At 47.1% G+C, this 26,523-nt stretch overlaps 5 protein-coding genes across 5 annotated transcripts; 4 read left to right on the forward strand and 1 right to left on the reverse strand.

Moving 5' to 3' along the window:
- Positions 1 to 109: 109 nt before the first annotated feature.
- N7495_003612 (DUF2013 domain-containing protein) lies at positions 110 to 2,684 on the forward strand (the record flags this gene model as incomplete). The annotated part of the gene is made up of 6 exons (XM_057206263.1): positions 110 to 149; positions 226 to 318; positions 426 to 544; positions 616 to 841; positions 898 to 998; positions 1,050 to 2,684. The coding sequence occupies 6 exons, from the start codon at positions 110 to 112 to the stop codon at positions 2,682 to 2,684; spliced, it is 2,214 nt and encodes a 737-aa protein (XP_057063943.1).
- Positions 2,685 to 2,862: 178 nt separating this feature from the next.
- Positions 2,863 to 8,209, forward strand: N7495_003613 (uncharacterized protein; the record flags this gene model as incomplete). The annotated part of the gene is made up of 2 exons (XM_057206264.1): positions 2,863 to 4,627; positions 4,980 to 8,209. The coding sequence occupies 2 exons, from the start codon at positions 2,863 to 2,865 to the stop codon at positions 8,207 to 8,209; spliced, it is 4,995 nt and encodes a 1,664-aa protein (XP_057063944.1).
- A 303-nt stretch (positions 8,210 to 8,512) lies between these two features.
- Positions 8,513 to 9,459, reverse strand: N7495_003614 (uncharacterized protein; the record flags this gene model as incomplete). The annotated part of the gene is made up of 2 exons (XM_057206265.1): positions 8,513 to 8,845; positions 8,908 to 9,459. The coding sequence occupies 2 exons, from the start codon at positions 9,457 to 9,459 to the stop codon at positions 8,513 to 8,515; spliced, it is 885 nt and encodes a 294-aa protein (XP_057063945.1).
- A 615-nt stretch (positions 9,460 to 10,074) lies between these two features.
- On the forward strand, positions 10,075 to 10,662 carry N7495_003615 (uncharacterized protein; the record flags this gene model as incomplete). Its single annotated transcript, XM_057206266.1, has 1 exon — positions 10,075 to 10,662. The coding sequence occupies one exon, from the start codon at positions 10,075 to 10,077 to the stop codon at positions 10,660 to 10,662; it is 588 nt and encodes a 195-aa protein (XP_057063946.1).
- A 3,741-nt stretch (positions 10,663 to 14,403) lies between these two features.
- N7495_003616 (AMP-binding enzyme domain-containing protein) lies at positions 14,404 to 26,452 on the forward strand (the record flags this gene model as incomplete). The annotated part of the gene is made up of 3 exons (XM_057206267.1): positions 14,404 to 16,113; positions 16,171 to 20,290; positions 20,337 to 26,452. The coding sequence occupies 3 exons, from the start codon at positions 14,404 to 14,406 to the stop codon at positions 26,450 to 26,452; spliced, it is 11,946 nt and encodes a 3,981-aa protein (XP_057063947.1).
- Between the last annotated feature and the right edge of the window lie 71 nt (positions 26,453 to 26,523).

Genomic DNA, 26,523 nt, shown 5'->3' on the forward strand with positions numbered 1-26,523 from the left:
ATCTCCCCGCCTCCAAAACACATCGTCTCCAACCTCCTCTAATCCGTACAAGGTAACGGGATGCGTGCTCTGCCACAACCCTGCAGAAGCAGATTGAGCTCGCTGGGAAATGGAGCACGAAGTATTGGAGCCCGAGCAGTTCTGGGATGGTATGTTTTCTATGCCCTTACGACAATAATTGATTATGCGGACCTTTCTTGATCCCTGTCTACTAACACTGCGCAGATCTCCAAGCGATCGTTTCCAAGCCTTGCGACTCCGAAGACCTAATTGACGATGCTCTCCGAGAATATCTGAGTTTCATAACAAAATTCAAGGGTAAATTTCCCATCTCTGAGCCACTTCTTACTGCGCAAACCGGCTGTTTCACAGCTTGTCATGATTGAGCTGGACTGGACTGAACTGAATTGACTTTCTTCGTGTAGATGAATTCCTCCCGGGCGAATATGACATTTCGCGCTGTTCCTACAAACTGTTCGTGTCGAGCATCTTCGAAGCTCATACAGATTATGTCCGCCGCCAGATTATCTACGGTCTTTTACAGGTACCGAATATACACACCTGAACCCATCAAATAACCGAACGTGCGCTTATTTCCTACTCAACATTAACTAGGAAGACGATCCGAACACACTACATGTCATAGTATCTTTTCTCCTCTTCGACGGTCGCCAGAATGAAGTCGTGCTCAAGATGCTGAATGAGGAGGGCGCATTTGCGCGTCTCTTGGAGTTAATACAAGCAGTGCGAAGAGATGACTTGGATGGCGGTCTGCACCGAATTCTTATGGATTTGATCTATGAGATGTCGCGGATTCAGCGCATGAAGATTGAGGATTTGGGTACGTTTGGTATATTCATGCCAATGGGTTTGCAGATGACCTGAGACTTAAAACAGTGCTAGTCGACGATAACTTCATTCGATGTCTTTTTGATATTATTGAAGACCTTTCATACGATGTGACGGATCCTTATCATTATCCCGTTATCCGGGTCCTGGTGAGTGTTCAAATTGGTGTCAAAGATTGAACCGCAGCTGATTTTTTGCAGCTTGTTTTGAATGAACAATTCATGATATCGGCTCATGACCCAGTGGATGACAGGTTTCCTGGAAGTCAATTGACCAATAAAGTCATCAAGGTTCTGTCTGTGTATGGCAGCTTATACAAGACTTTCGGCGAGAATATCATTCTACTCATCAACCGTGAAGGGGAAACATCGTTGCAGTTACTGACCCTCAAGCTGCTTTATCTGATTTTCACTACCCCCAGTACCTACGAGTATTTCTTCACCAATGATCTTCATGTGCTGGTGGACATCTTGATTCGAAATTTGCTGGATCTGCCCGAGGAGGCATCAGCACTTCGACACACATATTTGCGTGTGTTATACCCACTTTTAGCTCATACTCAGCTGCGACTTCCACCACACTACAAGCGGGAAGAGCTTAGGAAGACACTCAATATCCTCGTCCGGGGCCAAGTGTCTTACGGAAACGAAACTGACCATGATGAAAAGATGATGCACTTTGAAGAGGTGGATGATACTACACGGCGTTTAGTGACTCGATGTGCAACGGTAGAGTGGTTGCGCAACATGGAGCAACCTGACACCACGCCTATTCCAGATGCCCCAATTCCAGCAGTCACTGCGTCAATCGATACAGTTCTTGACGAAGCTCTCCAGGAATCTCCCACTGAAATTGCGGGATCACTCGGAGAATCACTTGATCTAAGTCGCACCGTCTCGTGCGCCAGTAGTATCCCTGAGTCACCAACGAGAATGGACTCACGAGGCTCATCCGTGGCGCCGGATTTCCGGGGGATATTCAGGGCCACCGCACGACTAGGAATGAACTTGGAACCGGCAAACTCCTCTACTTTAAGTGTCCAGGCCGTTGCAGCACAGCACGTGAAACCAGGCATCATCACGCCCAGCCGAAAAGATAATCATCCCGCCAACGTCACAGATGCACCCATCATCCGTCCGCCAAAGATCAGACCCGAACCGCCCAAATCCCGGCGCTGGCGAGGGCGTCGTCTAGGCGCAGATGATGATGAACATTCCGCCGGCACAAGTAGTGACCATAACACCATCCCCGAGGGTATAGAGATCGGACCAACATCCCACACAGCCCCAACAACACCTGCACCTACAACACCCGTCACTTCCCAACCACCCCCTGTAGACCGGCGTAATTCCACCACAAGCTCCCACCTTATGCCGCCAGTACCCGGCCATTCACGCCGGTCTGCATCTAATCCACCCCCAGCTGTTCCTCCACCCCGCCGATCTCACTCCACCACACCATCATCCTATCAGCAGGTCCCGCCTGTAGCTATAATTTCATCAATGACAATGCCAAGCAAGCATGGACAAAAACCTCCGCCGCCTAAAGCTAGACGATGGGGTCGTGGTAAGGCACAACATGGTCAGACCGACTCTATGGAGAGTGGAACGAGCAGTGGTAGCCTGGCAAGAGAAGGATCCGAGATAGTTGAGACTACCCTGCAGCCGCCAGAGGAGCCAGTGGTGCCACTCTCTGATCCATTTTCCCCCACTTCCCCAAGCTCACCGACGCTACTGGTCTCACCTACTGATGTTGAACATCATGGACTCAATGGTGGGACTGGATCTGTACCGTTGAGTGTAGAGGAGGCCGTGCAGAATATGTCTTTGAACTAAGCTGGCGCTTTTCATAATTGCTTGAATATTAATACGAAAGTTAGATAGTTTCCAAATATCATAAGAAGCACAATATTGAACAGTGGGGCTCTGCTACTAGTGCTTATTGCGCAGGTACTTAAATTCGGAAATGCTCTTGATTAAATGAATAGATTCAACTGATTGTAAATCGGAAAACATGTCTTATCGTGCATGTTATTCGATTGCTTCTGGGGCTAATAATGTTCGTCATTTCTCAAGGTCGAGCTTTCCCCGATTAGGTGCCCTCAACGTCTCCAGTTCCCGATTAGGATCCCGCCAGTTTTGTTATGATCATAACAGCCTTTTAGCTGACTCATACTTGAAGAGGGAATCTCTTAAGTTGAACTCTTCTTCTTTTTCCCCTCGACACGCTTTCTCACTCAACCAATTTTCTCGATTCTCCAGTACTGCACGCCGGATGAATCTTTTTGACCTGCAGCCGGTGGCGTTGCTGCTCCACCCAGCTGCGCTCACCAAACATCTCCAAATTATCCTGAAGAGCGACTCTTCCACAAAAAGTATCAATGCTATCAATTCACACATTCTTCATCTAGCACACACAGAGGCGGTTCCCCATTCCGTATACCGTGTCTGGCTGTCTAATGCCTGCAAATATGAGCCCACTCTACTTTATGGTGCTCTTCGTGACCAGGCAGCTGGAGTTCGCATAGCAGCAATCAAAATTATCTCAAACATTTTCACCAAACCTTCTCGGAAAGAGCGCGGGTGGGACTCACTCGGAGGCGCGCAGGGCATCAAGGAAATTCTCGATGGACTCCCCTTAGTCGAAGTGAGTTCCTTCGTCAAAGCCATTTGCCAAGGTGGCTACAACGCCGGGGGCAGGGATTTGCTAGCGACATGTTTTGATGAGCTCGTAGCTCTGATCGACGCATCTGATACATGGACTTCGAGATCATTATCATCATATGTAGCCCCGCTGTATTCTCGTTGCACTTCCAAGAAAGTGGCTGAGATCTTGAATTCCGAGGCTACTAGTCCGGACAAATTTTACCGCGATGCCAGTCGACTACATCCAAACCTCTTCAGACAGGTGGCGATTGGTGTTGTGAAAAGCGACCCGCGAAAACAAATCAAGATTTTGCAGGATTGCGCTGAAATCTTAGTGGCATCGAAAGAAGCATACAACCCGGTTTATTCCACTAAAATCCAATCGGAAATCTTCTCTCCAGGTCTGAGATTTGGCGTGGATATATTATCGTATATGAAGACCATCGAGCCTGAATTTTGCAAAGGGAATATGCCCCGTCAATGGATCACGCTAGTCTTAAACCTCGCGATTCGCCGCGGAGTACCATTTGATACGATCATGCCCATTATAAAATGCGGCTTAGATATATCCCGACTTGTGTCATCCCATAATTGGTTGGATTCGCCTCTTGCAAAAGATGTAGTTCGGTGCTGGTCGATGATACGGTTTGGTACATTTAAGGATATTCCACCATTCCATCCAGTCATGACAAAGACACATGCAGCATCCCCTTCGCGGCCCAGTGCTGTGAACGAAGTTGCACTGGAACAAATTTTACTAGATCAAGTGTTGAATCTCGAAGACCATGGGCTTTCTGAAAATATGCAGGCGAACTTGATTGACCGTCTCACGCGACTGCTCAACAATGTACACAGCCAGGGAAGGCTCCAACTGCTACAACTTGTTTGCAAACATGCACCTAACCTTAATTTTGATCTTACTGCATGGCCTCCATCCGAAAAAGAGAGGGAGCTTTTCCCGATATGGGATTATCGTATTCTGGCACTGTTGGATCCAGGACACTCCAAGGTCCTCTTCCAACGACAACTGAAAATTCACAGCTGTGAAACCTTTTTATCAAACACTTTGATCAAGCAGAACTCGTGGAATATGAGTTGGGAGCTACAATGCACTCTTTGGGCAAGCTGGGAGCGTACAACCGCCAAATCAGGAGCTGAATTTCCAGTCACTCTTCAAGGTATTTAAGATTCAAACTAGCCATGCAAGATCAAATTGACTAACAATATATAGCTCTTGCCGAGATGAAGAAACGAGCTATGCGGGGACGAGAATACAATGAGCGCTTAAAGTGGGCAAAATTGGCTATAAAGCTTGCCTCTGAGACAAAGTCTGTGGAGATTTTTTGTGAAGTCGTGGATTGGAGTAAGCGGTATCTACGGGATCCGGTATGTGACGCTCTTTTCTCATCGAAACTACATAATATTAACCTTTATGATATATACAGCAAGTATTTCCCGACATCTTGCATACTATTCACACGTCAGCTGGCCTCATTCTCGCATGCGGGCCCGACACGCGGACTGCGAAACTGGCTTCGATATCAGATGTCCGAGCCGATGTGCAGAGGGCAAATCTGGCTTTGAAGGGCCTACTTGAGAGTTGCATGCTTTTGCTTCGCGAGCCTTGGGCTAAACCCCTGATGAGAAGTATGACAAATATGGTTGGTTCCATGTTCAACACTATCCTCGATCTGCGGTTTAATGCGGTGAAATATTACCTCAGTGACGAGCTAGCCACAGAGTCTGACCTAGTTGAAACTTTACTCGACTCCTTACTGCCAATTATCATCGACTTTGAACGCGAAGGAAACAGGGAAGGCCAGGCAGTTTTCAGTTGGAGCGGCCCAGCGGGACTAATCAAATTTTTCAAGCGCCCTGTTAGCCCTAGTCGCGTGAACCTGTCATTTGTAGACCGACTCCAGAAGGCAAGGGATGAACTGTGGAAAGACCTACGTGTGCGTCTTAACCCCGATGTCTGCATTTTGGGACCTGGCTGGCCTCGCGGTCTTTCGATACAGAATTTGACTGCAGGCAAAGTGGAATGGCTATACCATGCATTGGAGCGTCCCCAAGAAGCACCATTCTTATCTTCCAGGGCAAATGAGATCCTTTTCAGCCGAAGGGATATTGTCATCGCCGCGATACCGCAGGTCGTTGAACCAAATCGTGATTTTGTGGATAGCTTGGGCGTCGCAATTCGTGCTACAGTTTCATTAGGAGAAGAAGAAGACAAGGTGAAGTGGCTCACGCGTATCTGGGAGCATTATTCCTCAGTTTTGCACGAACATCCTTTACACCTGGAGCTTTTCCAAGAATGGATGGTTGGTCTTCTTGGTAACGCGCATGAATTGATCAGTGTCATTCAGCCTCCTGTTCTGCCAGCACCAGACTTACTATTGTCGAGAGTTCCAACCGGATCAGAGCTGACGGAATGGGATCCACAACAAGATGTTGAGGATATGGTGGAAATCGATGAGCACTTAGTGAATGAAGAAAGGCCGAGGGAAATACCCTGCATCTTTCTCAATTGCCTCATGCAAGGCAGCATACGGTCTAGAGATCGAGTTGTCCGCACCAGAGCTATAAAGACTAGGGCAAGAACAAACCCCCTTGCAATTTGGGAAGGCTTTTCTGCATCGAATAACGAAGGCAGGTCTGGTCTTTTCAACAATCAAGAAGCCATCAGATTGTCTGCTCTGCTATACCTGGACACTTTCGCCTCACAGTCACGGCTTCTGAAGATGGGATTTCCCGATACCGAAGGTTCTCGCTACGGACCAACGTATTTGGCAGACGAGTTTATCACACGAGTGGCTAATAAGGATGACCCTTCATGGCCCATGTTTAAGGCAGTTGAGGCTCTGAAGAGAGGGCCCCGTGATGTCCCAGCTCAGATATTGAGAGACCTTATCTGCTCGTTGCTGGATACATTGAAAGCATCACCGGATGCTGAAAATTACCCAAGCCTCTTAGAGTGTACACTGGACCTGATCAAGGTCCTATTGCACAGCAGTCAACCCCAACTCGTGGTAGAAGTGGTATCCAGAGTATGGACAGAGTTTCCAAATGACTCTTCGAGCCACCGCAAAGTGAGTCTCTCAAAGATTGGAAGATTCCTCACCCCGAACCAGGCTGAGGACCTGGTGGATAGCCTTGTTGGCAATGCGTGCGAAGCACTCGGAAATAAGAAAGCAATAGTCAAGATTACAACCTTGAAGATGATTGTACAAGGTCTTACCGAAGCGGACTTCCTTGCGCCTTCAACTCGACTACTCCACTTGGAGAAAATTTGCAGCTCCAGTAGCCAACTTGACGTCCGCGTGGAGATAGTCAATTCTGCTTTCGAGTTGCTCAAGCAATTTTGCAACGCTGAGCCGTTCAAGGTTTTGTCCAGGATTGCCTTGTCTGCCGCGGGGCCTAGCGAGAGAGACATGGCAAGTGAACATGACTGGCAGGAAGCGGAGGCTGGAGGTCCACTGATTCCCATCCTGGATGATCAGCGTCCCATCCTAGAGACGATAATCGAATACCCCAACAAAGTCCCAGACAAGCTACGTTCAGAATATGTCCAAAAGGTCATATTGCCTTTGGTTACAGAATCTGTTCGCCAGCACACCAGGTGGATGAACATCTTGCTCGCAAGACTCGGACTTTCACTTTCAGATCTCGGCCTAACCGACTCAGACATCGGCCCTTTCTCCCCCGATCTGGTGGATCTGGTTGTCCGTAAATGGGCAAACTATCTCCCAGGTACATATCTGCAGGAGCATCGCGGCTGGGCACTCTCTTATTTGCACCGCGACTCTTTCAATCAAATCCATGAAGCATTCAAATGGACCTCGGACCCGGTTAAGAATGATGTTGATGTGCAGGGTCACTTACAATGCCTTCTCGAGTCCCAACGCTCTAGATGTCCTTTCCGGTTTGCGTATCAATACTCCTCACTTGTGAAGGGCAAAGAACCAAATGGCATCACTCCAGAGCTTGTGCTTGATGAATTTGTTTACAGAGTCAATGTGTTCACCAGGTCTCCAATCGCCTACAATTCCTTTTTGAATAAATACAGCATCCATCCAGGCTACATGTTGGCAGTTTTGCACGGGTTGAGACAGGCAAGAGAGTACAACAGCAAAGATAACTGCCCTCATGATATTTCATTTTTCACAAAGCTCATGACCAGTATCGTCGACGCTGCCGAACTGGTCCGGAAAGAAGGATGGTCACCAGGCTTGACCGCTCATCCAGTGACTATTCCAACAAAAATGGAGTACGAGATTGAGCTGCTTCCATCACCACGTTCGAAAATAATATCATCGTCCGATTCGCCATTGGATGCATTTTTGTCTGGCATTGATGGATTGATCTGCAAGTACGCTGCAGACCCTGTATTGGTAATGAAGGTCGATGCCTTTGCGCCGATCTTGGCCGAAGTCGAGCAAAAGGAAAAAGAAGGCTTTGCTTTAAAGCTTGGAGAGTACTGCGGTGATGAACATGACCAACATAGGCACGTGAAGACCTGGGTCAGGGCGAAATTAGCAGTGATGGTGCTTCCGGACAGAAGTGGGTGGAACCCGCTACCGCTGAGTAGCGCTTCACTCGATATGATCGAAAAGTGGAAGGGCAGTGACATTGAAATGGTCCGACAGCTTGCATGGGCATGGGATTGGGATAGCAATGGCTCTTACGTGCCTAGGCCGTACAATGGACTCGAGTAAATTTGAGTCTGTTCATGCTTAGCTTCCTACCTAGTTAGTGGTCTGCCTTTTTACATCTTCTTTCTGCCTTTTTCGCCCAGCTACATCCCACCTCAATTCTTCACTCCTTAAGTATCATTTGTAAATCTCAAGTGATAGAAGAATGATGGTGTTTTCAATTGTACATATAGAAAGTATGAATGGTCCAGTCAACCTGAGCATTGGGATGAGCGATCATGATGATAAATAGCCTTTATAAATATAATACAAGAGCACAGAAGAAACAACCTTGGAATGCCAGAATATATGCCCAGATATACAAAATCAAACTTTCAGCCCCCAACTCCTCCCAACCCCAATAGCAGAACTACTCAAAAACCCAATGCATTGACTAACAGCGTTGAACTTCAGCGCAAGAGCCTCCTTATCCTCGAACCGACGCTCTACATAAGATGCAGTCTCTGACAGATCGGCCGTAGTATCACGAGTCATGAAAACCTCAGCACTGGCATAGACGGCTGACACGGCTACGCGGCGGGTATACCAAGCCGAGTTGACAGCAGGGTCATCAGCCAATAAGAGAATATCATTTGAGAGGGCGTGGAGTTCTGCTATGGAGAGTGGGATATTTCCGAGTAAAGACATATGGGCTAGAGCCTATACGGTGAAAAAGGGTTAGTGGGAATCCAGTGGGATCATGGATTTAAAGAAAGACCTACGCCTTGCCATTGTTCCCGGATAGCGTCATTCATCTTTAACCTCTCCATAATAAGCGCCTTGATCTTCTCGTCAACCCCAAGAGCCTGTGGTTCGATGCCGCGCTCAGCGGCAATGCGATTGAACAGTGCACCCTCCTCAACCTTGCCACGTAGTAGGCCACGACGACTGGCAAGCCAGAAAAGGATCAAGTCCAATTCACCGCGGGGAAGCAATTGGACCGAGACATCGAGGAAGCCTGCGTCGTGGGCGCCGAGGGTGAGGGATATAGCTGTAAATCCGTGGGTTGGGACATGGGAGAGGGCCGCAGTTAGGATTGCAGCTTGGCTATTTGTGTAATCATAGTCTGGGAGGCGTGGATGAAGGGCTGAGTGGTATTTGCGGGTTGTTGTGGGTGTAAGGCTAGTGTTGAAGACTGATGGTGAGATTCGTGTTTGGAATAGTGTCGGGGGTCGCGGGGTGCAGGAGTTTAGAGTTGGGCGAATATGGCGAGCTTGTAGAGAAATGGATTGAAGAGCCTTTCTTGATAAAGAAGAATGGGTGATTGAAGCCATTGTGGTCAGGTGATTGGGGTTTGGATTAAATCAAGGTCGACAGGTGTAGGATGCGTTATCAGCGCGGTAATAGCCATGGAGCCCGAAAGGCCAATAGTACACCACTGAATTTTTTCCTTTCGGGCAGCCTCCTTTGCCTTCTTTTCTTTCTGAGCACCATTCAATCAATACTCTATTAACCTGATGCAGCCTAACTAGTAGCGCATGACTATGCAGGCGATTTCTGAGCAGCATTTCCCACCGCTTTCCTCGACGCCAGGGATCACAGGGCGGTGTTCTCTTGGCTTCTTCGGCTCTTGATTTAGGATACTAAAATATAAATATCGGTTCACAGATGTCGAAAGATATTCAAATAAAATTATTTCGTCACATTCTAATTTTTCTTTCTATGTCCAAGCCTTGCTCGACACTATGACGCACATTCAAACGAAAGTCGAATTGCTTCAAGCAGAAGTGGATGGAAATGATCAGAGTTTCTTTCGCATCCTAGTTAATGGTCAAAATATAAAATATGTCACTATAGACCCTGGCCTTTACGAGGTGGACGACATGTGCTTTGGCCCCTCGCTAGCTTAATTTCTACCCGCTCTACCTGATGGAGATTGGAATGATGCAATGGTGACCAAAAATGAACAGACGGGCCAACCTCATTTTGACGATGCCAGACGGACTGCTTTCCCTGGCGTTAAGAACACCTGGAACGGAACTTCTGTGGATTATATGGATATCCAGGTGGGAGACAAGTTGACAACGGGCATTTATGAAGTCAGATGCCCCAGGTTCGATGAAGTAGTTGTGGCTAAATTCGCTCGCTTTGAATGGGAGATTCTATATCTAGAGAGTGAGACCATGGCTTACCAATGGATCGAGGGCAATAATATTGGTCCCCGATTCCTTGGCCATTTAATGGAACATGGCCGTGTGATCGGATTCTTGATGGAACGCATCAAGAATGTCCAGCATGCTAGCATTGAGGACCTTGAGTCTTGTCAAAAGACACTGTCACGATTACATAGCTTAGGGATCCGACACGGAGACATAAACCGGTTCAACTTTCTTATTCGTGATTCAACAGCTGTTTTAATCGATTTTGAAACGGCACAAAAGTATGTCGACCAAGATGCGCTTCTAAAAGAGCTTGAAGATTTACCGAATTCACTAGAAGATTTATCAGGTCGAGGTGGGGAGAGCGTATTTGAATAACTCTTCTTATATATTACCATCAGAGTTTTTGGCTCACGCTACTTATGATGTTTTAAATTTATTTTAAATTTAGATAGTTTACACTATATAATGAACCTAGTCCTTTAGTGAACACAAGAAATATTTATTAAAGTAGTTTCCTGCCGTAGAATCACTACAGATCTCCGGCCTACAGCCGTCACGGGAACCAGCGGACAAGATGAGTGCGGAACATGGCTACTGTCCATTGCAAAATGCGAGGTGCGGGCGCGTACAGGGCTCATTGGGCGTAGGAGTAGGCGAAGGAATCAACTAGTAAGCCGACTTAGCGGCTCATAAAGTGTCAGTATACCGGTGGATTTAGCAAGGTCGATGAGAGGCTAACGCCCACTTCTAACACCTATTACAGGAAACGCTTTACGCCCCTATAATATCTTTGTGTTCTCTTGAAGTGGTTGTAAAATCTGGTTTTTCATTCATGGTGAGGACTAGCTCTTTATCCTACAAGTTGCTATTCTGTCTGAGACGAATGTGTTCCATCGTCTAAGACAGAAGAGTCGGTAAAGAAGGAACATCACTGTTATATGCATACTATTCAAGGTTGTCGTTTGCGATACACTCTGAACAGGGATTCGTGATATAAACCGGGGTGTCGTTTGTCCGATATCCCAACATAAAGGTAGTAATAAGCGTTATAGCAGGAAGCTATGCTGGCGGAAGAAATAGATAACGTGAGATTTTAATTACATAAATAGATAAAACTTTGGACAGCAAATAGTCAGCGAGCTAGTATAATCGCACTAATGAATGGCAATAGGAGATAAGAAGCACTTTGGTATAGAAGCAATTAGTTGAGCTTTCAAAAATCAAAAATTAAAAATGATTTGTAGACGATAAGGTGATAGAGAACTCTCCTCTCCCATTCAAGTTAATTATCAATATTCATCTCATATAACTAGTTGAGTGCAAATAATCTGACGTTGCTATATTCAGACACGCGACGAGTATATCATGTGTTAATCCCGTGACCTTCCGTACAAACGACCGACTGAGATCTCTAGCATCCTAACTGTATACGCATGATTTTTCTGTTAAGAGAGCCTAGTGGCTAGCTGTTAAGCCTCAATGGGAATCTCGAATTGAGGTACAGGAGAGATCCATGACTGGCAAATTGCAAAATCAAAACTCTGCTAAGGACGCTTGCCCTCATCAATTGATCAATTTATCGATGGAATTCAAGCCATCCACCTGGACAGAGAAATCATGATTCAGGTAGCTCGTAGTTGCCGTGTACTCACTGTACTGTTTGTTACGGCTTTACAGGTGCTATCACTAGATGAAGAACCTCTCATGAGGCCAATGGCCCACACTATCCATACACATCCCAACGGCATTGCTCATGAGGGCAGCTATTTCGAGACAGTCAGTAGATGATCTATAGTGCCTAAGTTCATAGGCGATGTAACAAGTGACAAGGTATTCCATGGTCTAGGAATCGAGACTTACTGAAGTGCATCCATCCCAAAGACAATATGCCATTATTTCTCCAGAACCCGGCCAACACCGAAACTATCTTTCAAATAGGTCATTGTCATATACTGAAGTATCCGTTGGGAAAACTCCTTAGGTTGCGTTCAGATACGCTCATGAGCCACCGCAAACTGACCGCAGCAAACGTTACCGATTTCGTGGGACACTTTTTCGACGGGCATATTAAATAGCTCTTGGTATACATCTGCGAATATGCTCAGATATTGTCCTTGTCAATATCGGTTCCTGCTGGATTAAGAAGACTGATACCTACTGGACAGCCTGGGTTATGCTGACACAAAACAAGGACTTTCTAGCTTTTTTACAGTAAATGGCCCAAAAGATCATTATGCCATTGTTTAGCGTTTGCGTGCATATGGATTGTTCTTGTATAGTACCATATCAAACTACCCATTTCCATGGGTGAATTACATAGAATACTTCGCCTATTACATGAATCCATCGTATAGAAAGTATAAGGCAATTAAATACCGTAAATGATCAAGGTCACGACTGGTTAATAATAGAATCAGAATCAAATCTTAAGATTACGAATGGTAAATACGAGGGTGATAGACGCCCCAGGTGAGCTGCTAGGCCATAGCGAAAGTTTTTCAAACAGGAGATATTCCTAAGAATTAATTCTTTCCATTGGATTTAATTTAGTGGCTCTTTCAAACCACTTGATCTCTTTAGCCTTCTTCAAAATATTTTAGTCTTCTCTTTCAAGGTTATTTTAATTCTAAGGTAAATTCCTGTCTAACGTTCCCATAATTACAGCAATGATGCTTTCAAGGGCACTATTGGTGTCTTCATGGCATTTTCATTTGCTAGTGCCGCTATCACTATTCCTTTGGATATAAAGTTACGCGTCAGCTAAGGTAAAATATAGCTGACGATTTTCAGACCCTGAAAGAATACCTATGGATAATCTCGAACAATGCCTATACCCAGGTAACTTTTCAAGCTTGAAAATTCTCTTAAACTTAGGTAGATGCTACCTGTGGCTCCAAACATTCATGTCAGCCCTAAAAATAGGGCTGTTGTTGTTTGTACTACTATTTGCTAAGTCCACAATGGGCGTGTATTTAGTAGATCCTTTCCCACCCCTAGATAGAGAATTCAGATTCTTCTACATTTGACGATTGGATGGTCAGATTTTGGGCTGGCAAGTAGTAACATTCTGCTAATATTTACTTGCAAGATTCATCATTCATGGTATCGGCTATTCGGTCAGACATAGGCCCTTGGCCCCTTGAGTCCTTCCAAGTTTTCAATCTAGGCAAGACCCTAAAATGTGGCAGCGGTGTGGCCCTTGAAGATTGCTCCATAGTTTAAACTTCAATAATATCCACCATGGATAACCTTGGAAAGAGGTAAAAAATACCTCTAGGGCTTTCCTTTATTGCTTTTTGATTCTTGAGGTTGTGAAGTTTTGGATTTCTTAGGAGGGACAGCCTATAGGACTAAGGACTCCACCAGGCCACCTCCATATTCATCCACTAGGTATATTCAATGTCACCCGTGGACCTAATTTCGAGTCGGATGGCAGTTTAGTTCCTTGCGCAGAGTTGATGGACCAACCTCGGGCACTTCTAACAGCCCTGAAAAGGAAACAATAGAGTGAAAAAGTATAGATACTGAGTGAGGTTGATTTTTTACGAGGCTGAAACTTTGGACCCATCAGGTTCTAACAAAGTTCGATGTCCCACTAGATATACTCAGATCTAGGGACAAAAACTTTCTTTCATCGCCCCCCACATACCTAGACAGTAATAATCGGAAAATATTAGTGGGTCAGGGAGAGGTCCAAGCTGAAGCTTGAAGCTTGGTCGTGAATTCGAAGGCGTAAATCCTGGAAGCGTCTTGGGATAACATGACAGGCCTAATATTCAAGTCAGATCTTCCAGTCCGAAGCGCTCTTGTAAATTGAATGTAGAGCATGGAAAGGCCAGTGGTAAGAGAAAAGTTCAGATGCCTAGGTGGAGAAAAGTAGGTCCACTTACACTGCTTCCAGTGTCTATTTGTGGCTTATGTAGATCTAAAGCTAGATGATTGACTAGACCTAGAGAGGAATGTTGGAATCGTAGGTCACAAAGCTATGAAATTGATTAGTGAGAGTTGAGGTAAGTCTGGAAGAAGGGAAAATAAAGATATTCGTCACATTACTCAGGGTTATTTCCAAGCTTACAAGAAATTCTAGTATCATAATAACTAGAACAAACAGACCATATGGACGAGCGAATTGCAATCATAGGCACGGCTTGCCGATTCCCAGGCTCAGCAAACAATCCCTCCAAACTCTGGGACCTCCTACGGGAGCCAAAAGATGTTGTCCGCGAATATCCCCCTGAAAGACTCAACTTTTCGAACTTTTACAATGAAGATGGCGAGTCTCACGGTCGAACAGATGTACAGAAGCGATCCTACCTCTTGCAAGAAGATGTTAGACTCTTTGATGCACCTTTCTTCCGTGTTAATCCAAAAGAAGCTTCTGGAATGGATCCTCAGCACCGTATTCTCTTGGAAGTGGTTTACGAGGCCTTCGAAGCAGCAGGTCTACCACTTCACGTGGTCAATGGCTCACAGACCTCCGTACATGTTGGCAGTATGACCGATGATTACTACACCATCCAGGCTCGTGACCCTGATACAATGGACAGCCATGCAGCTACCGGCCTGTCTCGCAGTATCTTGTCCAATCGAGTCTCCTATACATTTGACCTCAAGGGACCGTCTATGACCATTGACACTGCATGCTCGAGCTCACTTGTCGCCCTACATTTGGCAGTCCAGAGTCTTCGAAAGGGAGAGGCGACTCAAGCCGTTGTGGCTGGTGTCAATTTGCTCCTCGACCCCCATTGGTTTATCACCGAGTCTTCTCTGCATATGCTATCCCCCGACTCTCGCTCACGCATGTGGGATAAGAGCGCAAATGGATATGCCCGTGGAGACGGCTGCGCCGCCGTGGTACTAAAGCCTCTCAGCCAAGCCATTCGAGATGGTGACTATATTGAATGTATAATTCGAGAAACCGGTGTCAACTCGGATGGTACTACCAATGGTATCACTATGCCAAGTCCAACCGCACAAGCTGCTCTTATAAGGCAGACTTACAAAAATGCTGGTCTAGATATCGTAAAAGATCGCTGCCAATACTTTGAATGCCATGGTACTGGCACGCAGGCTGGTGACCCGGTTGAAGCTCGAGCTATTCGAGATGCATTTTTCCCAAGTGAAACTACAAGCGAGAACGTCCCCATGTACTGTGGTTCAATCAAGACAATTATTGGTCATCTTGAAGGATGTGCGGGACTCGCAGGTATCTTGAAGGCGTCACTTGCAGTTCAAAACAAAATCATCCCACCAAATATGTACTTCAATGAGCTGAACCCGACAGTGAAGCCATTTTACACTAATCTTTGTGTGCCAACAAATGCTGTTTCATGGCCAGAGACGAATGGAATGCCTCGTCGGGCAAGTGTCAACAGTTTTGGCTTTGGTGGGACCAACGCTCACGCTATTATCGAAAGCTTTGATAGCCCACCGCAACTGCCAATGGAACCTTCACAAAATGTCTCTTCAGAGGCAAAGCAAAATGAAGATGGGCTAGTAACACCAAAATTTGTTGGACCGTTTGTGTTCTCAGGAAAGACCCGCCGCTCTTTGGTCAACTCGCTCAAGGGGATGCTGGACTATCTTCATGGCAGCAAAACACTGAGCTTGGATACCCTCAGCCATGTTCTGCAGTCAAAAAGAACTCACTTTTCTCATCGCATTGCAATTGCTGCATCTCAAGATCGTAAGCAGCTTATAGAACGACTCAAAAACCAAATCAGTATAGAGGCAAACATCCCGGCCGATGGCTATTTTGGCGTAAGAGCCTTGAATACTGCCAATTTAGCAGATGGGCCCAGAATACTCGGTATTTTCACTGGACAGGTAAGTTCAAATCATGAGGTCCAAGAAGAGCTTAGAGCTAATGCAAGTTATCTGTAGGGAGCACAAGCAGCTCAAATGGGCTATAAGTTGTTGAGACATTGTGCGCTTTTCCGAGACTCAATTCGAAAATGTGAAGAGGCATTGGCAGCACTGCCCGAGGCACCTGAATGGTCACTATACAAAGAGCTGAGTGCTCCCAAGAATCAGTCACGCGTTGCAGAAGCACAAATATCGCAACCGCTTTGTACCGCCATTCAGATTGCCCTCATTGACCTTCTAAAGGCGGTAGGCGTAAGTTTCGCTGCTGTCGTCGGTCACTCTTCAGGTGAGATTGGAGCAGCATACGCAGCTGGGATTTTGGGGTTAAGCGACGCCATGGGCATTGCGTACTACCGAGGTTACGTCGCACATATAGCCCGGGGACCGGATGGAAACAAGGGCGGCATGTTGGCTGTGGCCATGTCGTTCACCGATGCGACTGAACTTTGCTCCGAGGAACAATTTTCTGGAAGAGTCAATGTCGCAGCGAGCAACGCCCCGTCTAGCGTCACCTTATCCGGTGATATGGACGCAATCAAAGAAATCAAAGAGCATTTGGACGGACGTCAAATTCAGGGCCGGGAGCTCAGAGTTGATACCGCATATCACTCACCGCAAATGTTGCGCTGCTCAGAGCAGTACCTGGGATATCTCAAAAACCTTCAAATCAAAGTTCAAGATCCGACGCCAGGTTGTGTATGGTTTTCGAGTGTACGACGGAACACAGCTATACTCAAAGAAAATCTTGCTGAGAGCCACCTGGATAGCTCTTATTGGGTTGACAATATGGTGCAGCCAGTTCTGTTTTCTGAAGCCGTGGAATTCGCTGTCAAAAGCAGCTCGTCCCCATTTAGTCTTGCTCTAGAGGTTGGGCCGCATCCAGCTCTGAAAGGTCCAGTAAATCAGACACTCAAGCCCTTGAAGATTGAATCTTTGCCATATACAGGTTGCTTGGAGCGTGGTGAAGGCGGCATTGATACTCTATCAGCGGTCATTGGTATGGTTTGGAGCTATCTAGGACATAATTCTGTCAAATTCTGTGAATGGCGTAAGGCCTTCGGCATGAATTCTCAGGTGCCAATGCTGAAAGACCTGCCTGCCTACCCTTGGGATCATGATCAGGTTTACTGGCACGAATCCCGCCTCTCTCACAATTACCGTGTAGCCAATCAACCTCCCCATAGTCTGCTCGGACGCCCACGGGAAGATTTGCCCCTCGAGAAAACGTGGAGAAACATCTTCAATCTGAGTGAGATGCCCTGGATTAGAGGCCATACATTCCAAGGTCAGGTGCTGTTCCCAGCAGCTGGATATGTCACTCTTGTCACAGAGGCAGCCAAACTTTTCTTGCAAGATCGGCCATTGAAGCTTTTGGAAATCCGAGATGTGGCTATTCCCAAGGCACTGGTCATAGGTGAAGACAAAGGTGTCGAAATCTTATTCACCATCCGCAGTAAGATTTCTCCTATCTCAGCACCCGAAGGTTCTGTACTGGAGGCGAAGTTCTTTGCACATATCTGCCCCAATGAGAGAGTCCTCGAAAAAACCTGCAGTGGTCGCCTCCTGATTCATATAGGAAAATCTCAGCCGGATGATTTGCCGTCTAAGAGCCTTTCGAAGGCAGAGCTCACGCCGCTCAGCGTAGAAAGGTTTCACCGTGCTGTCTCAGCGATAGGATTGGGATATTATGGACCTTTCCGAGCATTGAAATCAGTCAGTAGGTCATGGGGACATGCCAAAGGAACAGCTTCATGGGCCGAGAAGGATCTTGAGATCGGCTGCGCTCTTCACCCTGCCCTCATGGATGTCGCCTTTCAGACAGGCTTAGCAACATTTTTGTCTACCGCTGAAAGGGCAATGGGAAGCCCGTATCTTCCAGTCAAAATCCAGCGCATTATTATCGATCCTAATCAAATATACCACAATGCGTCTGGGGCAACTAATATCGACATCGAGGCCTCGATGTTGAACTCTGAGATAAGTGCCGTTGATGTTGATATCGGTGTGTGCGTCGCCATGGAAGAGGGTAATGTCGCCTCCATTCAGATTGAAGGACTTACCTTGAAAGCCATTGCGGAGGCCCAGGAATCAGATGACCGAAACCTTTTCGTCAGAAGCATTTGGGATACTGATACTACGTATGGCTTGACCGCCCCATCTGTGACAGGTCTCGATCGAAGGGTATCAGTCCAAATGTCCGACGTGTATGAGCGGATCACCCTGTTTTACATGCAGAACTTGGTGCAGCAAGTGAATACAGACGATCTAAGCAACGCAAAGTGGTACCACCGTGAACTGATTCGTTTCATTAAATCTACAGTGGTTGCGATTCGTGAGGGTCGATATACTCCCTCCTTCAAGAAGGAGTGGTTGGATGACAGTTACGAGACCATTAGGGAATTCCAAAGTCTTTATCCTCACGACATCGATGTTTCTATGTTGACTGCTGTCGGTGAGAATTTGTCTTCCGTTGTACGAGGAAAGTCTGAGATGATCGAGCACATGCTCAAGGACGGCCTCCTCAGTCGACTGTACAAAGAAAGCGGAGGACTTACTGCATGCAATGAGTACGTGGCTGAAATCATGCGTCAAATCAGCTACAAGCATCCTAGGATCAAAATCTTGGAAATTGGAGCGGGAACCGGTGGCACAACGCTGAGCGTCTTGAAAAGTCTTGGAAGTTCATACTCGTCCTACACTTGCACCGATATCTCAGCAAGTTTCTTCACTGGGCTAGCGGAGATTCTGCCCGAGGAGCATACGGAAAAGGTTGATTTCAAGGTCTTTAATGCTGAGAACCCAGCAGCAGGACAGGGCTTTACTGAGGGTGCTTATGATGTTATCATCGCAGCCAACGTACTACATGCGACGCGGAAGCTTTCAGAGACCGTCCAAAATGCAAGGGCATTGCTCCGCCCTGGAGGCTACATGATTGTAATTGAAGTTACTGGTAAAATGCTTCGCGAGACTGGTCTTATGGGAGCGTTGGAGGGCTGGTGGTTAGGCACAGGTGAAGGAAGAATTAATGGCCCTGGTGTTGACGCCAAGGAGTGGGATGATATCTTGCAGAGAAGTGGATTTGCAGGGATTGATTGCATTTCTTATGACCACACTGAAGTCGCGAGGCATAGTTGCTCCGTCTTTGCTGCACAGGCAACCAACGACCAATTTGATCTCCTGCGGAACCCTCTTGCTTATTTCGATCTCATCCCAGAAAGCCCGCTCCTGATAGTAGGAGGGAAGACATTGGAGGTGTCTAAATCAGTCCAGCAGATAAAAAAGATCCTTCATCGTTGGTCGTCAGATATTCAAGTATGTGACTCCATCGACGACTTGGATCCAAACAAGATGTTACCTGGGACCTTCGTACTGTGCCTCACAGAGCTCGACCAAGCATTCTTCTCTGAGAATCTCACTGCCCAGAGGCTAGAAATTTTGCAAGAGATGCTGTCTACTGCCAAGAACATTCTTTGGGTTACTCGCGAAAGACTTCTCGAGGACCCTTACTCAAACATGATGGTTGGTATTGGTCGCGCTTTGTCGGTAGAGCTGCCTCATGTGAATATCCATTATCTCGACTTTGAGGAGGCGGGTTCATGGGATGTCAATTTCATTATTTGCCAACTTCTCCGAATGGCTTTTACTTTGTCCGAAGAGCAAAATACTCAGAATATGCTCTGGGTACAAGAGCCAGAGGTCGTGATAAGGGATGGAAAAGCCATGATCCCGCGTGTTATTCAAGATCATGCTGCCAATGAAACCCTCAATGCAAGTCGACGCCGGATCAGTAAGGCTGTCGGACCCGATGTGAGAATCGAGGTTGCTTGCAGTAATGATTCAACGGCTACATCGTTAGTCAAGGGTGATGCTATTGAGATTCCAGATGGCCACATAGCCATCGATGTTGAATTTTCATTGGCGCTGCATAGTAAAGAGGAAGCGCCCTGCTTTTTAGTGGCTGGATGGCAAGATTCCAAGACAACCGTGCTTGCTTTATCCGAAACCGATTCTTCAACAGTTGTAGTGCCAACAGAAAGCTCGTTCAAGCTTCCAACTGGGCAAGTGTGCATTGCCGAAACTCTTTTGAGCGTGGCATGCTCTCTAATTGTGTCCTGTGTGCTATCCAGACTCCCAGAACGTGGAACGACTTTAATTCTTGGAGCCCCCGACAATCTAACTCACAGGTTGTCGACAGTATTCGCACAAAAAAAGGGGCAAAGTGCTGTTCGTTGAGTTTAGCGCAGCCGAAGGAAAAGAACGATCAGAGTATTTAATTGTACATCCGCATGCCAGTGTTCGATCTATTCGCAAATTGATCCCAAGTGATGCTTTCACTCTGCTGAGCTTTTCAAATGAAAACCTGGGAACGATCTCGAATTGCCTTCCCAGATGCTGCATCGTGCAGGAGTTCAACCCACTTCATATCTTGCAACAACAGCCTACGACAATTGCCACAGCTATTCGTGACGGCTACCACGACTATGAAGCTCCAGTCAAGCCAGTAACGGTTATCAGCATCCAAAGCGCATCCGAAGCTCTATTTACAGATAGAAAGCGTCTATCAGTTGTCTTAGATTGGAAACGAGACGGTTTATTGAACACTTTGATCCCACCTCTCCGAGCAAGCAGCGTATTTTCTCCAAACAAGACCTATTTCTTGGCCGGTATGGCTGGCGAGCTGGGTCAGTCCCTCTGTCGGTTCATGATCAGAGGCGGAGCCCGCTACATTGTTTTGGGCAGCCGAAACCCGGCCAAAGACCCGCATTGGGTTGAAGAACTCAGATCAGATGGTGCTGATATCAGAATCGTCAAGGTTGATGTGACAGATCGCGAGCAGGTAAGAGAGACAGTCGCCATGCTACGAAAAACCATGCCCAAGATCGGAGGTGTTGCCAATGCTGCTCTCGTATTCGAAGCTGGTATCTTTGCAAACTTCTCTGCCGACAATGTTACAAGACAGCTCAGGCCCAAGGTAGATGGCTCAGTCAACCTGGACCAAGAGTTCGAAAGCGACAGTCTCGATTTCTTCTTGACATTTGGTTCTCTAGCAACTGTATGCGGAAACCCTGGACAGGCTATGTATCATGCAGGCAACCTATTCATGGCAAGTTTGGTTGAGAAGAGAAGACGTCGCGGTCAGGCGGCATCAATTCTCAACTTTGGATTGCTGGTGGACGTTGGCTATGTCGCTAGAACTGATCGTGCTGATGGATCAGATATCGAGGGAACCCTTCGATCACTTCTCTTGACACCGCTGTCCGAGGCAGAATTCCACCATGTTGTGCTCCAAGGAATCCTTTACGGCCATCCAAGCTCTCCAAGCGGTGAGGTTATTATGGGAATGGAGCCATACATTGACGATGGCAAGGCGACTGCCCGGCCACCATGGGTTGACAAGGCTTTCTTCTCTCACATGATACACACACCTGTGGCTTCTGAGGGCTCAAAGCCCCTAACTGCGGGATCTTCTTCGATGCAACATTTCCGTGAAGAGCTCTTCCGTGCAAAGGGAATCGATGAAGTCACAGTTGCCGTGCAAGAGATGTTCTTTAAGAAGATTGAATTGATGATCATGGTCTCAAGAGCTGCTATTGATCTTCAATCCCCGATGGCAGATCTAGGCCTTGACTCTCTCCACGCCATTGAAATCCGCAATTGGCTTCTCAAGAACATGCAGATCCAATTTCCGCTTCTTAGAATCCTTGGACTAGAGTCCTTGTCCTCAATCTGCGCTAGTGTTGCCCAATTATTTATGGACGGAAGACCGAGTGAGGATCTCCAAACCGAGCCAGTTAGCCAAACACAATCTCTTGACGCCCAACCCACCAGCCAAACTACAGCGACTGAGCCCAAACCTCAACTTGGAAAACTCATAGTTCAGGCCCAGAGCGATTATTTGGACTCTGCCTCAACATCTCCAGACACAGCTGGTGCAACCAGCGAATCAATGACCTCTTCCATCAGCTCCATAGTATCACCGAATATTCCAGACTTTGAATTTCAGCTTCCAAGTTCGGAGAAGTCACCTCTTGCACTGGAATACAAACGCATTGAGCGCTTGTCATTTGCACAAGCGGGAATCCACTTCTTGCATACATTTCTTGAGGACCCAACCACATTCAACGTTACCACCCAGTACACAATCCGTGGACAATTGAATATAAAAAGACTACTCCGAGCAATTGAGAAAGTTCTAGCCCACCATGAGATCTACCAAAGCTGTTTCTTCGCCGACCCTGGAAGCCCAGAGATCAAGCATCACGTCGCAAGAAATGGTGAATTGAAACGAGTGACTCAGATCTCCTCGACTGCAGCCGAGGCCGAGGAACATGCCCAAATTGTATACGACAAGGTAGCGGGCTCTGGATACCAATTAGCTACAGGAGAATCTTTCCGTGCCGTTATTCTCTCTCACAATGTTGACTGGCATACCGCAGTTTTTGGCTTCCACCTACTTGCAAGTGATGCTTTCAGCTTCAGCATTTTTCTTCGCAATCTTGACTGCGCGTACCAAATGTTGCCGCTGTCACCAAAGACAGGCTCGTTTCTAGACTTCGCTGTTCAGCAGCATGATGCCTTAGATTCCGGTCGGCTTGACAGCTGTATCACTTACTGGAAGAATCAGCTCAGTCCGCTTCCGACTGATCTGCCTCTACTGCCGTTGACACATGTGCAAAATAGACGGCCTCGTCGGACGTACCGTAATCATGTCATTGAGCGAGAGTTGAGCAGTGACCTGGTGCTCAGAGTTAAGGAATCAAGCCGGAAGCTTGGTGGAACTTCGATGCAGTTCTATCTAGCCACCTTCCAAGTCCTACTAGCGCAGCTCACTGACTCCGAAGATATCTGCATCGGCGTGACTGACAGCGGTCGTGGTGGGACTGGCGAATTTGCCGAAGTCATTGGTCATTTTGCAAACATATTACCAATGCGGTTCAATACTAAGAGCGGGCAATCTTTTTCAGAGCTTCTCAGTAAAACATCGCGCATAGTCTTGAATGCATTCGAAAATGCACAGGTTCCCTTCGACGTGATACTTGAAAAGCTTGGTATCAGCCGATCGCCCTCTATTACGCCACTTTTCCAGGTTGCATTCAACTATCGTGTTGGCGACATATTGCAAAGACCTCTTGGAGACTGTAGTATGGTAATGGAAAGATATACAGATGTCAAGACGCCATACGACCTGACTATCAACGTCACCCAAACGGCGGCAGGGGGCAACATGCTTGAGTGTATCACAGCTGACAGTCTGTATTCACTTGAGGCCACTGATATGATCATGGAGACATTTTCAGGGTTACTTGAGTCATTGACCGAAGATCAATCGGTTAAGATTGAAGACTGCAAACTTTTCAAGTCAACTCAATTGGAAAGTGGTATGATACTTGGGAGAGGAGCTGCCGTGGATCACACTTGGCCTAAGACATTGTCTGAGAGATTTCAACAAGTCCTTTCTGCATTCCCGGACTCGGTAGCGATCAAGGACTCTGACGAATGTTTGACTTATGATCAGTTTTCTCGGCGAGTCGGACTCTACGCTGCCACGTTAATTGAGGCAGGCATTAAACAGGGATCTCGAGTGGCAGTTCTTTGTGAGCCAAGTGTTGACATGTATTCCATGATGCTTGCCAACCTTCATACCGGAGCTGTCCATATTCCATTAGACATCAGTTTGCCAGCTGCGCGACGACAGGCCATGATCGATGCCTGCCAACCGAATGCACTAGTGTTCCACACTGCTACAGAAAAGGCTGCAAATGAGCACTGCAATGAAGCACGGTTCCTTACGCTGAACTTGTCAACTTTGAGTCAATCTCAAGATAGTGTCCTTGTTCCAGAATACGAGCTCATAACGGCCAAAGAAGAAAGCTTCATTTTATTCACCAGTGGATCCACTGGCACACCCAAGGGGATCAGACTTGACCAAGAAGGAATTATGAACTATGCTGCATCCAAGCAAGCCCATCTCAACCTAGGACAAGTCAAGGTCTTGCAGCAATCATCTGCAGGATTTGACATGGCTATAGCTCAGGCATTCAACGCCTTTGCCAATGGTGGCACTCTCGTAGTCGTTCCGTTACAGGCTCGTGGCGACCCTAGCATAATTTCTGAAATAATGCTGAGAGAAAAGATCGATCTCACTTTAGCTACGCCTTCAGAGTATCAAATGCTTGCAACCTTCGCCGCGGATACATTACGAAAGTGTACTAGCTGGCGTCATGTATGTTCTGGAGGGGAAGCGGTGACAGAAGTGCTCCTGGACAAAATGAGACGATTGGATCTTCCAGATCTCATGGTGACAGACTGTTATGGTCCAACCGAGATCTCTTGCGCAACGACATTTCAGAGCACGTCGCTTCTGGCTGTCAGTGATGAATCCGGGGCTTTGAAGTCGGTTGGCAAGGCTATTCCAAACACCTTCATTTACATAATGAGCGAGAAAGACAACACTGTGCTTCCTGTTGGCATGCCAGGAGAGATCTGCGTTGGGGGTGCTGGTGTTGCACGTGGCTATCTTGATGCAGATCTAAGCCGGGAGAAGTTTGTCAAAAATCCGTTCGCGACAGCGGAAGATCTAGCGAGCGGATGGAATTTGATGTACAAGACCGGTGACAAAGGTATTCTTCAAAAAGATGGATCTCTCATATTCCTTGGTCGGACAGATGGAGGTGGAGCGGTTATCAAGCTGCGTGGTCTTCGTATTGATCTCACCGAAGTGTCTGGCGCCGTTCTGAAGGCAGCCCCAGAAGACTTATTGGCCGATGCAGCAGTCACAGTGCGCGGCGAACCGCAATATTTGGTATGCCACGTGGTGATGACACAAGGGAAGCATCTGGAGCAAGCTGAGTTGAACGCTCTTCTCCCAAAGGTTGAACTGCCTCGCTACATGATACCTTCTACGATCGTGCCATTAGAGCGTTTACCAACGACGGCAAACGGAAAGCTCGACCGAGCCTCTTTGCAGATGCTTCCACTTCCTACATCAGCAGACGATGGCAACGCCCATGGCAGCAGAGCCCTTACTGTACCTGAAGGAGAACTCAGAGTCATCTGGCTAAAGGTTCTTGGAGAGGCTGCAAGCTCGACGAGTATTGGCCCAGACTCCGACTTTTTCACTGTAGGAGGAAGCTCTCTTCTTCTGGTTCACCTGCAAAATGCGCTTAGGGAGCAGATCGGCGTGGCACTAACCCTTCAGGAGCTGTACCAGTCCACGACGTTGAAGGGTATGGCGAGTGCAATGCACAAGGAGCGAGGCCAATTATCCGAAGACATGATTGACTGGGATGTTGAGACGTCAATTCCAAACTGGGTTCAAGATGCCTTCGAAGACTCATCCAGCTATCCAGTGGCGCAGCAGCAACGTCAGGTCCTTCTTACTGGAGCAACAACGTTCCTTGGCGGAGAAATTCTTCGCCAATTGATTAACTGTGACGATGTCTCGAGAATCCATTGCATAGGAGTGTTGAATGATGAGCGGAAGAAGCTTCCACTGGAAGACAAGGGCAAGATAGTTGTGTATGCCGGCAGCATATTAAGCCCCACTCTCGGTCTTTCGAGCACAGAGATCGCATTCCTTCAAGCAAACATAACTCAGATAGTACATGCTACTGTCCAGGGCCATTGTATGAACAATTTTTCAACGGTTAAGCAAGCACTCTATGTCTCGACACAGTCTCTGGTCGGCCTGATTGCGTCCAGAAGACGCATTCCCTTCCATCTCATCTCAGCTCCACGGGTGATTCTCCTTTCAGGCAAAACCGAAGGTCTACCTGTTTCAATGAGTGCTCACTACCCTCCAGTCAATGGTTCCCAGGGTGTCACGGCATCAAAGTGGGCGAGCGAGCGCTTCTTGGAAAATATCAGTCAGGACCTAGGCCTTCCAGTTACGATCCATCGTCATTGTGCATTAATTGGCGAGCGGGCACCAGCCGACGACGTGATGAATTCAGTAGTGAGATTCTCAATCCTGACTCGAAAGGTACCAAGTATCTCATCAGCAGAAGGGTTCTTTGACTTCAAAGATGTCGTTGAGGTGGCATCTGAAATCGTAGCGCAACAACCAGCTATAGCCGATTGTGTCACTTATGTTCATCACAGTAGTGGCATCCGTGTCCCATTCAACCAATTTGCACAGCGCCTGCAAGAACTGCATGGAGGGGAATTCGAACTTGTTGCCCCAGCAAAGTGGCTGAATACTTCGGCGACATGTGGGATGCCAGAGTTGCTCCAGATCCATTTGCTAGCCAATATGGAGAGTGGTCAACCTATGTTGCTTCCATATCTAGGCTCGGAATAGTGTCGGACTCCAAAAGACCATGCGTGTGTGGCATAGAGACTTGATATAGGGAGGTACTACTTCATGGAAAT

The sequence above is a fragment of the Penicillium taxi genome, assembly GCF_028828555.1.
Source record: "Penicillium taxi strain IBT 34144 chromosome Unknown utg000003l_segment0_segment0, whole genome shotgun sequence".
In the NCBI taxonomy this organism is placed as follows: Eukaryota; Fungi; Ascomycota; class Eurotiomycetes; order Eurotiales; family Aspergillaceae; genus Penicillium; species Penicillium taxi.